A 16,600-nucleotide genomic window follows, 5' to 3' on the forward strand; every position below is an offset into this window, starting at 1 on the left:
GCTCCAAAGAGCAGGCGAGCAGCTTTTACTCGGGCACAGGAGAAAAAGCCCATGAACGGTGCATTTATTGTAAGCTTTCCAAACAGAACTGTTTTAGTCCCACGTGATTTAGATTTTAACAGTTGCCTGCCAGCTGCTGCCAAGGTTCAAAGTTGGGGAACCACAAAAACACAGGGAAGCTCTGTTAGCGCTCAGCAAAGCAATGCTTCCTGAAGGTATTTTATTCACTAGCCACACAAGAGACATTAGTAAATCACCAGGTAACCATACACTAAAGCTCAACCAAAACGTAAAAGGCAAGACGTGTTCTCACATTAGAAACAGAAAAAAAAATGAAATAAAACATGGAAATTTTACAGGACACTAAGCGTGAAACACGAAATTGCATTTATCTCAGCATGCAAAGGAGCAATTAAATTGCACTTACTCTTACTTGTCTATCATTAATGCTTTCCTTGCTATGCTATAAAGAAATACAATAGTTCAGAGTATCATAAAAAAATTGAATAAAACGAGAATTATATTTGCCTCAGTTTGTAAAGCTCTCAGACTTCTGTAGGGTTTGACACACTGCAGCAGGGGGCGATAGTGAGACTTGTTGGTACAAGAGAAAGCTATTTATTGGCAAGTGTGTTTTAAATCTTGCCCTCAGTTGGAGTTTAGGGGCCAAAAGGCACAAATCTAGACCGACAGGATGCTCGCCACAACTCACAAACACTTGTGTATGGCAATGAGACCATGATCCTACCAAAGGTAACAAGGAGGCCTGCCCTGGATGCAGAGGTCAGAAGAGCAACACAGCGCGACATTCATGCAGGGAGAGAAAAGTTGTAGACGCTTGCTTAGTTAAGTCACAAAAAGTAGAGAGTCCTATTGGAATGCGCATCTGGTTTCCAACCAATATTGAACATCACTGTCCACATGATTGCAGTTGAGCTCAGTCGACACTTGATGCAAAATGTTGTTTAACATAAGGCGTCAATATTCTACTTTTTCTTTGGTTACCATTTACATACTAATCGATGTATGTGCACATGTGGTACCATACTTTCAAATGAAAGCTGTGCATTCCATATTTAAATGTTTCAAACTTAAAACACGTCTTTAAAATGAGAAATTATTCACGAAAGTTGTCACCTGTACTGTGATTTAATCCAGAATAGACAGAACAGTGAAATCAAATCTGGACAAGAACATTGCATCAGCAAGTTTCATATAAATAAGTTTGTACTTTCCCCATGCTAGACTCCTGCACCAACCCTGATGTTACAAATGAATTAGGGCATGGGGGGCGGGGGGAGGCGAAGCTTACAAATACACCCACTATGCTGAACTTCCAATTGATCACGTTATTTGGCTAATGCACTGCACCATCGTTTTTCAGTTAGTCCAAAAGGTATGAAAACATGGACTGTCTGGCTTTTTAAGTCGAATGTTTGACAGTTCACCTTTTGAGCAGGCAACCCAACAAAAGCCACTCACTGAATGTTAGATCAAAGGCCTACATAATTCAGTTTTATTCTATTCTACTATGGTGAATGATAGCTCAGAATCTTCTGTTACCAACAACTTTCTATGTGCAAACGGGTGGAGTTGGGATATTTTATTAACCTCCACCTGTGTCTCCATAGACAGCATCCAACTACATGGATGGAATGTACGACTACAGCTGCCAAATAGAGTAAAATCAATCAAGTTACATCTTCCACCAAAAAATAAGAATACCAAGCCCAATTCAAGAAAGCTACACCGTTCTGGTAGACGATCACTTCTGTCAGCAGGTTACATACATGTGCTAACATTGACAGCTTGATGCCCGATAATTAATCGTAGTCCATGGTTAGAAGTAAGAAAGAGGTAGCAAAACACCACAAAGTTCACATAGAAGTACCTTCTTTGTATTCACTCAAAATTGTCATCCTATGATTTAAAGCTCCTTGGGTTGGTGGTCTTGAACCAAAACAATATTATTCATTTTGAAAAGACAATACACAGGAACACAACCACAAATCCACCCACTGCAAAGAGACTGCATAAACGCTGCAGGGAGCTGTTCAGATAATACACAAACATGCTGGGAAGGGCTAAAACCTACACAATCAGGCTTGGCAATTCGTAAATATCTACTTTAGATAGATACGAGGTTTGCCAGAGATTTCCAAACATAAATACGTAGGAATTGTAACAATAGACGGGTATTGGAGACTGGATGGGTTAGACAACATAAAGGATACCTAAGCTCAATCCAGAACAATTAAAAATACATGGAGGGACGTAAAAGAAGGTTAAAAATTACAAAAGGTCATTAAAAACTGCAGTAATAAATATTGAAGTAATCACAATAATGTTATTTATATTATTGGTACACTTAACACAAACATCATAACAAAAGCAAGTGCATCAAAGTTTTTGACAAATGGAAGCAGGGGCTCATACCAATTTATGTTAATATAATTTCACAAGCGCGCTCACCACTGCCCCATGTATCAGAATCATACAAATGCATGCATTTTACACGCAAAGGCATTCTTACCCAATTCAGATTGTCACTCCAAGGAATATACATGCCATCGTCACTCAAAAGATCAGTTTTCCCCAAAAATATATTAAAAATGTCGTGCAAAACGTTTCCCTGTGCACTATATTCCTTCCTTTCTTGAGCAAAGTGAAGTGACGAATAATGTCTTAGCACAGTTTCTTCATTTTCTTGGGGAGGGGGTGCTTGTGGGAGGAGTAAAAGTGTGACGCACGCAGGTATATGGAATTTTACTAAAATGGTGACACTTGCACAACCATCTTCCGACTCTCCACCTTTAAACAGTCTTAAAACTGCGACCGCCCAGCCGCTTTTCAAATAAACAGAAATATTGATTTCATTTTCCGAGTGAAAGAATTTTAAGACTTTTCCATGAGAAAAACGCGACATAAACCAGATTCCTGACATTCAGAAAATGTGAAACGGTCGATGAATTGTTCGACACATTTTAGATAACAAACGAGCCACACGCGTTCTCACAGGAACAAAAGATATGGCATGATTTCAGGTTTGGAAAAAAAAGCTTTCAAGTGTGATCGCTTTAGTTTTTAATATAATTTTAGATATGTCCCCTTGCGAATGCATTCTTAGAGGCAATGCTTAATTCGAGAAGGTATGGTCTAACCAATATTATCAACAAGTTAATGCAGTAAATGGCCAAAGAGTTGACGGCAGTTTGCGCCGCTCGAGAATTGAGATTTACAACAACAAACAAGCAGGAAGTTGGATAAGGGAGGGGGTGGCAAATAGTGATCACTTTCGCGGCCGCTTTGATGTTCTCAGTGGCCGCGCGGCTCACTGAGATCATCAAAACGGCCGCAAAAGTGATCAGGCAGGCTGCCAAATGGTGCGCGCGCCCGGCGCACATGCACTGCATTTGAAGGCCTGAAAAGCACTAGTTTGCACTTCCAAATCCCCCATTTACTAAAGCTCTCGCCAGAGCAGCGCTAAAGCGCTGGCTCAGGCGAGACCTAAAAAGGAAGCCAGTGCTTCCACAGTGATTAGGACTAGATTGTACCGCGGGTTTAGAGTGGGACCACTTACAAAGCACAAACCTCTTTGAAATCAAGCAGGGACACTTCATGAAACTGAAGTATGTGGGTACACAGCAACAAACTATTCAGCTGATCGAGAATAAAGTCACAGGAGTCCGTCCTTAGAGGACCTACAAATTCATCCATGCATTTACAGAAAGAATAAACATTTGGGCGGGCACCTCAGAGGAATACAATCACTCCCACCTTGCATTTCTGAAACTTGAGAAATAAACTGTGAATCAGTTGGAATATTATTAGCAGCACATAAGAACGTACAAAATAATGTCGGGCTAGCACGTACTGGAGAAATGCTGCAGGAATGAAAGGGAATAACAAAAGTTTGAAATTTACGAAATAAACTATATTTCTTAAAGTGGTGATTCTCAAAATCCGATTAAGATAGTAACCATCTGGGTAAGATTACTTCACAGGCGGAGCGAGAGGAAGAGTTAAGCAGCATGTACACTAGTCATCTGGTATAAAGCTCTGGATACAAATTGCAGTTACCTGGGTCTCCCTCTTGCCCGCTCCTTTGTACCTCTGGCACTGCCCTGGATCACAGGGGTGGTGAAAGCATGCCATAGACGGCACATTAATAGGTTCCTGAGATCCCATTTACTTTCTGCAATGTGCACCTCTTATAGTTTCACGAGCCCCTCAGCAGAATGCTGATGAGGGGTTAAGAGTGGGGCAATTAACAACTCAGTGATCTCATTATGGGTCAAAGAGTGCCTGATGGGAATTCCATTACCACTGGGATCTTAGTAAATTCATATCCAGAAAAAAGCTACCTAGATTTGAATATTGCCATAGGAACTGGACTGACAGATGTGGAGCCAACATAAGCGAATTTATGCAGGCATAAAAGACTGTTAAAGGTAAAATTATAATGTTGTGTAGAGTGAAATTACCAACTCCAACCTGCTTCCTTTTGTTCCTAAACCTAATATTCTTCAGACTTCCACGGACCCCTTTCCATTTTCTCTGAACAACTGTGAAGCTTCATTAAATCAACAACTTAACACAAACGATATTGACAGCTGCCAGGGAAGAGACTCGATGGGGCAAGCCTTCCGATCTATGGCAGCACCACTGCAGAGCTGTGGTGTGGAATCATTTCCGGTTCCTCAGCAAGCCAAAAAGGAGTCTGGGTGACTAATAACCTCAATGCTCAATGCTGGCCACAGTGCGGGGGGAGGGGGGGGGGAGGGGGGGATCGAAGTCAAGCAAAGGAGGATGGAGCAGAGCGACTGCCAAGGGAAACGAGATTTTAAAAAAGCGGCAAAAGATTTATCAACACTATCACAGAGGCAGAGAAAAACGGTCTCTACTTGACTGTCCCAAGTAGTTACCGATGGGAGGTGACCACTAGGATGAAAGGAAGAGAAAGATTTGCATTGGGTTGTTTTATTTCTCTGTCAGTACCTCGTTGTAACATAAGAGGCCGCCCTGCATAGTACCACGCTCTGACAGACCTGAAAATGAAAGAAACGGGAGCCACCTCACCCCTCCATGATGCAGGAGGCCCAGAGATCGCTAAAAAGCTCGAGCCTGAACCCCTTGGTACCTACCTAGCGAAGCTAAAAACAGTGATGGGCCTGGCTGAATAAAACACCTTCTGCAGTGGCTACCAATGTTACGCGTTTCCAACCCTACACGCTTTTCATACGTGTAAAATGTATTTTCAAGGACTTGCTAAGGGAGAAATCAGAAATAAAATGCTCACTAATGGACCACCAGCTCAAAGATCTCTGTGTGGACCTGATGATGGGCAGAAGTAAAGAAGAAGCACAGATGGAGCTTTTTGCAAAGACAAGTACAGCTGTACGATCATGATGGTATAAGGAGGGAAATGACCAGAAAAACAAGCATTGGCAATGCCATTAGGTCTCGCCTTTACAGGAGTTACCGGGTTAGGCAATGTTTTTTTGCTTTGTTGTACACCAGTGTGGCTGCTGTTCAGCATGGCTATAAGTAAGAGGTGTGATGTTTCCTAGAGTGAAGTTGGGGGGAGTAGAGTGTCAGACTGGATTTTCTGGAGTATAGTGTCGTAGAGAGGAGGGGGGGGGGGGTGGGAGCGGAAAATTGTAGAGTTTAGTGGCAGAGAGGATCGTAGACTGCAGTGTCAGAGTGCAGTGTCCCAGAGAGGAGTTTGGTGGAGGGGTTTGGAGTGGCTAGGGGAAGTGGGATGGATTGGAGAGACTGAGGTGGATTTGAATGGGGTACAGTGGGTTGGAATGAAAAGTAGGGTGGATTTGAAAGAGTGGACCGGATTTGGTGGATTTGAGTAGAGTTGTTTGCAATGGGGTGGGGTGGATTGCAGTAGGGTAAATTGGATTGGGGTGGGGTAGATTGGATTATAGTAGGGTGGTTTGGAGTAGGGTTAATTAGAGTGGAGAGGGTGGACTGGACTGCAGGGGGTGGATTGGAGTGTGGTGGGCTGCTGGATCAGACTAAGTGGGGTGGATTGGAGTGGGGTGGACTAGATTAGAGTGGGGTGGACTGAAATAAAAAGAATATACCACCGGTTGGCTGCTCTTACTTTTAATGGGGCAGCTGTGATAAAGTTTGCAGACGTCCTGCTACTGCTGTGCATGTGCCTGCTGGATGAGGTATTCTTCAACCTGCAGGCACAAGCTACAGCAATGACATCATGGCAGAGTGTATGCCGAGTTTACAATGCCATCGATAAAGTTTCATTTCAGGTGCGTACACAATGGCGCTCGGAGGAGTTCACTGAACTCCATTTATTTAAATGGTGGAGGTAGCAGTGGTGGCTGGCATCTATTGAGGGTGGCGGGGCGGGCAAACAAAAGAAAAAGAAAATGCACTTACAGGTCCGATCCGGACAACTGTGACTATGTCCTCCTCACTCAGTCTTTGTCTGCTGCTGGGACTACAGTGCGGGCCCCAGCAAATTCCCTTGACCAATCAATCAATCAATCAGGCGTTTGTGGAGCGTGACTACTCACCCGTAAGGGTCTGAAGGCGCAAGGGGTAGAGGGGGTGCAGGATCCAGTCCATCAATCCAGGAATGCTCAAGTGCTCTTAACCAGCATGTGAGCAGTGCCCTGATTGGTGGGAGCGGCCTCTGTTGCACTCCCAAGGGTACTGAATGCCTGCACTTGCTCTCAAGCTAGCTGTCTAAAGACAGCTGGGTTGAGAGGTTTAAAGTGTGCATGTGTAGCTGCCTGTTTCAAGATTGCCGGCCAAAGACACATGCGCACTTTAAACAAGTGCAAAAGGCAACCCACTGCCCACCACTCATCCATGCTCACTGAGCAGGTCCTACCCCGTCCTGACGTTGGGATCAGGACTGGACGATAAAAAAAAAAAAATGGTAACGAATTACCATTTTATTTTTCATCTCCGAGGCTTTGGGGAGCACGTAAGTGGGGTGGTGCTCCTCCTCACCAACGGAGGAGCCGCCCCTGTAGGGGAGGGTGAAAAAGAGAACAGGGTAGTGGGTGGCAACATTTGAACCATCATCACAAGAGAGGGTGGGCTGTAGGAGGGGTGCGCCTGGCTGCTCTCTTCGTTCCTCTCCTGCCATTTGCATTCACTTTTGAATGATTGCTTCAGTCTCTGCCCATATGTACGTTTTATATAGCCAAATGTATTGGCATGCAAAATACATGGGGTCAAAAGTTGTTAGGCACCAGGAGGTTAAGCGATTTTCTGGAATCACAGGATATACTAGAGCAAGAGTGGACACTCTAGCAGCGGGTAGTGCTTTTTTCTTTTTTCCCTCCTCCGTTTTGCCTCGTGTATTCAAATGTACATATTTTCACTGTAAGTCTGTAAAGTCTGTACTTTCAAATTCTTTCCACTTATTATGAAAAATGTGAAGTACAAAAAGTTGCCAGCTCAAGCACATTTTGTCTATAATACTTTCAATTATGGTCTTAATGAATTGGAACGGCAAAACACACAAGATGATGGACGGAATGTTGCACATTGGCAAAACATTCACCCCAGTCACAGATCTGGGTTTAATCCATCGTTATTTTGCTCACCACGCCACCCCAGTTCAGACATGGCCATATGCAAATCAGTCTTGACCCTGTGCCTCATGGGAACAGTCCAGACCGAACTGCCTGGCCATGTCTTCCCTGAACCGGAATCAAGCATCCTAGGACCGGTTTCGGGGTTTCACCCCTCTTCAGCCAGGATAGCTTGACTCCAGTGGCGTAGTGAGCACGGGACCCATGTCTGGGCATACCCTTCCCACATAGGGTGAACAGCAAAACACACAAGATGATGGACTGAATGTTTCACATTGGCAAAACATTCACCCACTGCCACTGGAATCAGGCTATCCTGGCTGAAGAGGGGTGACACCCCGAAACCGGTCCAAGGATGCATGTTTCCAGTCCAGGGAGGACCTGGCTTGGCAGTTCGGGCTGGACTGTACCCATGAGGCACAGGGTCAAGACTGATTTGCATATGGCTGGGTTCAAACTGGAACGGCACGGTGAGAAAAAAAACGATGGATTTAGGCCCAGATCTCTGTACTGGGGTGAATGTATGACATTGTTCTGCATTCTGTCCATCAACGGTTGTTTTTGCATTTGTCACCCCGAGTGGGAAGGGTATGCCCAGACGTGGGTCCCGTGCTCTCCATGCCACTGGAATCAAGCTATCGTGGCTGAAGAGGGGTGAAACCCTGAAACCCGTACTAGGATGCTTGTTTCCAGTCCAGGGAGGATCTGGCTTGGCAGTTCGGGCTCGACTGTACCCATGAGGCACAGGGTCAAGACTGATGTGCATATGGCTGGATTCAAACTGGAACGGCATGGTGAGCAAAAAAACGATGGATTTAGGCCCAGATCTCTCTACTGGGGTGAATGTATGACATTGTTCTGCATTCTGTCCATCAACTGTTGTTTTTTCTTAATGAATAGGGACACAGGCACAAGACTTTTTGGGCCTGCATACCCAGCAATATTTCTGTAAAATTTGTCGCCTTTGACTATAGTGCTTGATTTCTTAAGAAGGAACCTCTTAAACACGAGCAGCGCTTTCTATCGCTCGGCCTTCGTGATTACTATTGAATTCCTGTGTATTTTTCAGTTTAATGCCGTCAGTGTGCGTTTCTTTGCCAACGGGGCTACGATCAACTGGAATCTTATTATAAACAAGAAGATTTAGGATTTGAAAATAGCAGTACACAACGTGGGGAGGTTATCATGAGGAATGCAGCTGCTCATGCCTTTGAAGAAGCTAAATGCAGCTTAGAAAATCGTTCTGGAGGGTCCACAAAATGAGAGGCATGCCTTCTGTTTCCTTCCTGTATAGCATATCTCCCAATCACACAGCCAGCAGCCAAGCCCTCAACTAACAATTACCACATGGCGGACCAGATTGGTGGTTTATACCAGAGAGTCATGAGAGGTGGAAAGCACATTTTAGGGCTAACTACAGACAGCTGTATACAAGAGGCTGTTGTGTGGTGTCCAGTCAGGTATGATAAAACGTGTACCCCAGGCACTGCTCACAGGCTGCTCCCCAGCTCCTGGTGTATACGCGGCTCCCTTTGAACTAATCCGTGTTTGACTGCCCAGAGATATTTCTTCAGTGCAATGATTGTCTTTATCTAACACTGCTGCGCTGTCTTGAGAGCGGGATAAAAGAGCCCTGCTCTGCATACAGCACGCGGGCGGCATAAATATTGCAGGCTATAGAGTCTTGGGAAGCCAAGAGATTTAATTTGTATGAATGCTTGGGAAGGTGCTTGGCATTTGTCCAAACCGTGGAACCCTTGATTGTCACAACCAAAAGCTCCGTAAACAACTGGTTTTATTTTTGGGAAGTCATAAATTGTGAGCTAGAATGTGTTCCTCCCTGGAGTGTGTAGAGTGAAAACAAAGGCGAAGGGATAGCTGGTCTGAATTTAAAATGGTGACATTGACATTTGAAGCAATTGAATTTGCTTTTTGTGAGTTGACAATTATAAACCTAAAGAAGGTGAATTCAATTGTTCCAAATATGAATGTCACCATCTAATATTCAAGATAAGATTTTCATTTTTCATGTCTGTGTAGCAATAAGCAGGTTTACTTTCGCTCTACACACTCCAGCAGGACTACATTGCAGCTCTACATTTGACTCAACAACATTAAGACGAAGGTCATAATAACTAATTGTTAATCATGCTTTGCAGGGGCACATCTTTTCTCAAAGGCAGGTTTTGCGCTATGATGTGACAGTCAAACTGTTTACCTATAGCTGTCAAGTCTCCAAATTGCTTATGTTCTGCATTTCCATAGTTTCAGAGAACTTATGTTCAATTGTACAAGTGGCTCACTGCAGTAACTGTTGAACGTATTCAATGCAGTAAAAAATAGAGCAAGTTTTTGATGTGCTTAAATATTTCAACACTACATATTCACAACTGCTTTATAAACCTTTTCTTCTCAAATTTGCTTTAAAATGTACCATTTGCCACTGTTGATTTCAAACATTTCTATGAGGAAGAACCCTCAAACACCCTTTCTGATAGTCGGGCTGGTACGCTTCACGCTCTAGCAATCTAACATTTGTACCTAACTTTTACGCCCCACCACTTTCAAATGTCACAAGCCACCACGGCCGATCTCTTTCACAAATGGCAGGGGAGAGGGAGTAGACTAACTAGCTACATACAGAAAACATAAAATTCGTCCTCTGGTCCGAGCAGGATTTCAAGATTGAGGAATCTGAAAGATTACATTATGCTCAGTTCAGGCATTGAACATTCAACTCCTTATTGCAGGAAGCAGCCACACACCAAAACTCATTTCAAAGTGTCTTTTCATCAGTCATCACCCCTAAAGGCACAATCTTAAAGGTGTACTTCATCACCCCATAACCCACTAGCATACTTGTGTAGACTTAAATAATGAAATTGGCACGTAACTTGGGGAGGGATCTCCTCTAAAGAATGGAAGGTGGTATGGCGAGATACCCACAACAGCTCAATGAGCACTCGAAATAGGAAGTGCACTATAAACGTTTGTATAGCTGGTACTACACCCCATAAGACTGCTCAAGATTTTGTCAGCAGTGAGCACGCTTTGCTGGAGGGGATGTGGACAAGCGGAAAAGGGCCTCAATATGTAGTGTAAATCTCTACGCTGAATCCATACGGACTGAGGTGGAAACTGTTGCGAAACAGATAATGGGCTATTCTTCTCTGGATTAACCAGGAGTGGTGGTTTTGTGGCTTGCACTGGGAAAACTGACAAGGCATTGGTTTGGCAATGCTTGGAGCAGCCAATCTGGCAGCAGCAGTCCAGTGGAAAATGAAATAACTCCATGCAGCGCAACGCAGCATTGGCATTCATGTAACATATTAGTGGTGAACCAGCTAATTAGAAACATCCAGGGGAACATATGAAGTGTGGGAACCATTTCTAGAATATATGTTTATGCGTAGGCCGGACTGGTCATGTCCCTCCAGGCCCAGGGTCTTGAATGTGTTTGTGTGAAGCACAGAGGAATTCAAGGGTTACAGGAGGGAAGTGATAGAGGGATAGGCAATGGTAGCAAAAACGGACAAAACCATAAACCATATGATGCCCTTTTCTGTGAAAAGCAAACGGAGATATTGATGTGCAAGTGTGGAGAGTGGGGTGCTTCTTGTTGAAGAGGGAGAGCAGTGCAGGAGAATGTTTTGATTATAGGGCAATATAACTTTAAGAAAAGCTGAGTAAGACAGTGGAGCCTTAAAAGTGCAAGCAACATTTGTTTATGAGAATTTCTTGTTATAGAAAAACTCAATAGGGTCAAAGACATCATAGTGATTAACCCCTTCCATGCCCATGACGGAACGGTTCCGTCATGAGCATCGGTTGCGCTGTGCTCATGACGGAACCGTTCCGTCATGGCCCCGCCCGCGCTCGAACCCTTCAGCACCGCGGGGGAATTCCCGCCGCGCTGAAGGGGTTAAAGGGAGTATTAGAATCATCTTCATAAAGATCAATGTTTTCCTTCATCAATATAAATGGAGTAGAGGATTCATTTGAAATGCCCACAACCTAAACATAAAAAAGAAGTCTCTTATGGTTATAGTAAATGGTAATATCAAGTAAAGTAACCACGCACTTTAGGCTGAACCTTATCCAAATAAACAGTCTCAAGGACAACTCTTGTTGGTAGTCAAGATTTGAATCCGAACGTTGATAAACCCTGAAAATAAATTCGGGATAGCGACCAGGACACTTGAAAAATACAGATGAAAGGCCTATTAATAACACTGTTTCAACATCAATCCTCCAACCTCTAAGGCCTGATATGTTTGAAGATGTAACACAATGGGGCAGATTCATAAAAATATTTAAAGGTGTGGGAATTAGCACTACAGGAATACTCTATTATGTATTCTCACATGCCTTTGTGAATAGGCCCTGAAACTTCCAACTGTTTGTACAAGTACACAGAGGGCAACGTAACTCCTGTTTGTACTAATAGAATAATTAATGTTAACTTAGTCCTGCTTTAGATGTTTTGAGGGCACTTCAAACATCATGTGAAAGAATGTAAAAGAGTACTAAAGGATTACCACTTTATATACTCCAAAATGTATTTATGAATGGTCCCCAAGTAGTGGTGGCGATCACAAATGATAAAATAGCAGATTGTTCATTTTGGGTAACCAAAGTTGACAATCGATAGAGAAAAAACAAATCAGGCAGTCATTCAGTATATTTAACTATGTATATTTTATATGTTAGTTGCAAGCACATTTGCTGTATGCCATAGCGCTGCAACAAACTGTTACTACTCAACGATAGCTATGTAATTGACCTTGTAGTTAGAAAGGAAGACCTGCCAGAATGTTACCTGCTACTTCAAAAACTGACAATCACATTTTACCATTCGGCACTTAATAATGGAGCTATCTAACAGCATAGGCCCTTGACACTCAAAGCGGGTGAGCTTATTAAATATTAATATAGAGCCAAGTACTCGTTTTAGATCAGATCAAGGGCTATTTAAAAAACCCAGCTATTACCTCTTTTTAAAGTTGTTTTAGGTATTTTTAATAATTTATTTTCATTAATTCCCTGCCTTTCCTTAAATTTTGTACGTAGGATTAATGGAGTTAGAAGTAAATAGGAATAGACCTGCTGGTAAGATTTGACAGTGACATACGTGCAAATACTAAAAAACTAACGAGTTTGCCTTTGCTAAGAACTGATTAGTCACAAGAAGGGTACCTAAGGAAAAACACATATCAAGAGTGCCAGTGTGAATATAAGCACTGCTGACAATACAGTTGCTGAATACATTAGATCCCTGTTATCATGTGGAGAGGTGTGGCTCACTGGTTAGAGGCGGCAGACCCGTAAGCAGAGAATCGGCCAGAGACCAGGGTTCAATTCCAGACGCGGCAGGGTCGTGGACCAGGGTCAAAACGGACTCGATAATTCTCGCCTCGGTACCTACTCTAACCAGGAACACACTCAGCAACTCTGGGCATTAAGCTTGCCTCATCTCTACAACGGCCCCCCACAGACGCCGGGGATGCCTGGTTTCACCATGGAGATACCCAGAAAGGGACCATCTCACAGGGAAAACTAGGACGGGTTCCCCAGCGGTCTTCTGCGCCAGGATACTCCATGGAGTCACAGTGCGCTTTACAAGTACACCCACATTTACATTTACATCATGAGCCAAACAATTATCACTTGTTCTGGTACCAGAGAAGGCCAACCACTTCCGAGACAGTAATTGTTTTGATGTTAAGCGGAACACTGAAAGCCGATTTCTTTTAATTACGATTAGAAATGTTTGAAGCATCAGAGAGTTAAGACAATAAAAATATACACCAATTTATAGTTGTGTGAAATCTGTGTGAAGTAGATAGGGCAATTTTAAAATAGTATATGACACCAAACAATTAACAATAGTAGCCAGATTTAAAGGTACCACACTTTGTGTCTATTCTGTTAGGTACAAAGAAGGTGCTAAAACTGGCCGTGCCTACTTACAGAGCTCTCGCCCTTTACAGCCAATCCAGGGCGTGGCAGGTATGTAATTTCATAAAAGAACAGAAAAAGATGATGGACAGAATAACATCATCAAGATGACGATCCTCCCGAATTTCTTGTACTTGTTCCGGACAATACCTCTGGAAATTCCATCATTTTGTGTTGCCAAAGCAGAAAGACCATGTTTTAGATTCTTATGGGGATACCGCAGATCTAGAAGGGCCAGCAAATGGATGAGGATACCAAGATTGAGGGGCGGCTGGGGTGTACCCAGTCTTCTTCTGTATCATTGGGCCGTTCTTTTACAATATATGGGGATACTGCTGGTAGGGGCAAAGGCAAAAGATCCGTTTGCAGCTGTCACAACCATATATGAAATAGCCTTGGGGGATGATGCTAGGCAATGTTTAGTTAAAATTTTAGAGCCGAGCTACTATAAAAAGACAAAATTTAAAATAATTCAGTCGGCCTACTCAATCTGGAGAAAGATACGACGTAGGTTTAGGATTCCGAACATTAATGTATATACTTCCTTTTCGTCTTATGCCCTGTTACCATCAATATTTCAAGACCATACTATTTTCAGCTGGGAGAATTTAGGAATTAATACCCTTGGGGGTGTCTGTTGGAAAGGCCAAATCTTTCTTTTAACTATTGGCAAGAGAAGTTTGGTCTCTCCAGGAATGATTTTTTTAAGTTTTTGCAGATTAGGAGTTTTTTGGGTAAAATCATGCAACGGCCAGATGTAAATATGGGCAAAATCGCTCTGGTAGATATAACAGGGAATAGATCTCGGATAGGGGTAATATACCAAAAACTATTGGAAGGCCTCCCTGATGATTTGAGCATTCAGAATATTAGGTGGGAGAGGAAGTTTGGAATAGAATCTGTGGTTCTAGAGGGGTCTCTGGGGTTAGCTAATAAAATTGTAACGATAGGGAGCTTGAGGACCCAACATTTTATGTCCATTTTTGACTTATATTATACTCCTGCAAAGGTCTCTAAATGGGGGGGTTACGGGGCAGCTCTTGTAGTAGATGTGGGACATGGGCTGCTAATATTATACTCATGTTTTTTGCTTGTCCTAATTTAGCTAAATATCTACAGGATATTGAATCTTTTTTTAACCTGATTCTTGATCTCCCGTTAACTCTAACACCAGACCTAATCATTTTGGGTTTAGAAGGTTATTCGGCAGTTAGTGTTCGGACAAGCTCTGAGATTGGATTTGTGTTCATCGCAATGGCTATTGTGAGACTATGTATAACTTCTCAATGGATTAGCCCTGACCCTCCCATGTTTATTAATTGGCGGGCACGGTTATTAGCGGTATATAATATGGAATCTGCTGTATACAGATTGAAAGGTCACAGGAGGTGTGAAATGGGTAGGAAAATGTGGGCCCTAATTTTCAGATGGCTGGAGTAAAACAAGCTTTGGCATTGGGCCAGCTCCACAGAGGGCTCTCCTTTTTTTCCTTTGGCATACTCTTCCACCCGCATTTTCTTTTGTCTCTTCTCTTTTTGTTTTCTTTTTTCTTTGTATGATCTGTTAAAATTATCATGCTCTTTTGAATTATTTGTGACGATATTACAGAAAGTGATTGTATCATTTGTAATGTATTTGCCATGACAAATCTGTATAAGTATTCTTAAAAGAAAAAAAAAGACAAAAGAATCCATTAACTTGAGTATGATAAAGTTCTGCTGTTGGTAAATTTGACCCTTATCTGTAATTTCGACCAGTAGTATTTAACAGGTAGGTTTAGGTAATATACAACACCAATCAGATTGATGTCACCATTTGGTAAAGCAGTAACATTTATGCAGCATAATTTACCACCAGCAGAATTTCTTCTAGTGCAAAATCCTATAGATGTGTAATTGTTTTACAAGGATAGATTACTTTTGCTGTTGCTCGTAGACATTGATGTAAAAGTTTGAGCAGAGGAGTATATATTAATCACCATGCCTGCATTGCCTCTTTGTATGTTCACAGATAGAAACATTTTAGTAATTTCCATAGGAGTGTGGGGATGTATGGTTGTGAAAAACCCACGTTCAATGCAATCATTAGGGCTATAGCTAATAGCTAGGATGATGCGGCCATTCAGATTTATGCACTTTGATGAAAGAATATTTAATACGTTGGTTCTTGTTAAAAGTATGGGAAATTCGCAATGAGAGGTTTTGTTGGAATGGTCGTGAGTCTACAATGTGATGTCATCTGCACATACTTCCAAGTGACCACCGTTGGCAAGCATCACTCTGATAGCCCAAATAATCATCAAAGCTAGAAAAAAAACTGAATACCAAATAGCACTATATCTGCTGTAAAAAGAGCCAAAGTAATCTAAATTCAGTGAATGACAGCTATTTTATCATTTTTGGTGTATTGACATTTTCAAGGAATATAGTAAACCTGTATCAAAATGGGTTAAAAAACTGAAAATAGTACAAAAGAATTACCTTGCAAGGGCGGGTGTTGCCATATCAGACTGGACTCCAATAGCCATGGGAACACCTCCACAGCGAATATTTCCCAGTTCCTCTGCCACTGCTATAGAGTAGGTAAAGTCCAGGCCCATTCCACCATACTCTAGAGGGGAACAAAATTAAAATGAATCTCCTGCAACAGAGGACTACAGAAAATGTGGAAATCCAGCATTCTGGTTGCATGAGTACTGAACATTCGATTTTAAAATAGGCAGTGTAGTTGTTTACGATGCAACAGCACAAAAGCAGATTACAGTCCAAAACTGTACTGCCAGTTTCTTATTGTAAACATGGGATTATAGAAACGGTCAACTGATATATTGGCAATAAAGGCATTCTAAAACGTAATATAAGTAAAGCTAAAAGAGCTAAAGTCAAAAACATATTAAAGTAAATTATGGTTTATCTGCATCTTGTGCTACAACTAATTATGGAGTCAGAAATACGGACCTGTGGGGCATTAATAATCTCTCTGCTTGAAGAGTAATAGTAAGAACAGTGGAATGAACATGTGAGGAAAGGGTTAATTGTATAGGGAATGAACTTTAAATAACAAGA

At 42.3% G+C, this 16,600-nt stretch overlaps 1 protein-coding gene across 1 annotated transcript in view; it reads right to left on the reverse strand.

Moving 5' to 3' along the window:
- LOC146789294 (putative acyl-CoA dehydrogenase 6) overlaps positions 1–16,600 on the reverse strand; it is a 584,061-nt gene that overhangs the window by 303,745 nt on the left and 263,716 nt on the right. The window contains exon 3 of the mRNA XM_085630940.1: positions 16,016–16,145. Within this exon, the coding sequence (XP_085487066.1) occupies positions 16,016–16,145 (130 nt within the window). The remainder of the gene's footprint in view (positions 1–16,015; positions 16,146–16,600) is intronic.

This window comes from Triturus cristatus, chromosome 10 (genome assembly GCF_964204655.1).
Source record: "Triturus cristatus chromosome 10, aTriCri1.1, whole genome shotgun sequence".
Taxonomy (NCBI): Eukaryota; Metazoa; Chordata; class Amphibia; order Caudata; family Salamandridae; genus Triturus; species Triturus cristatus.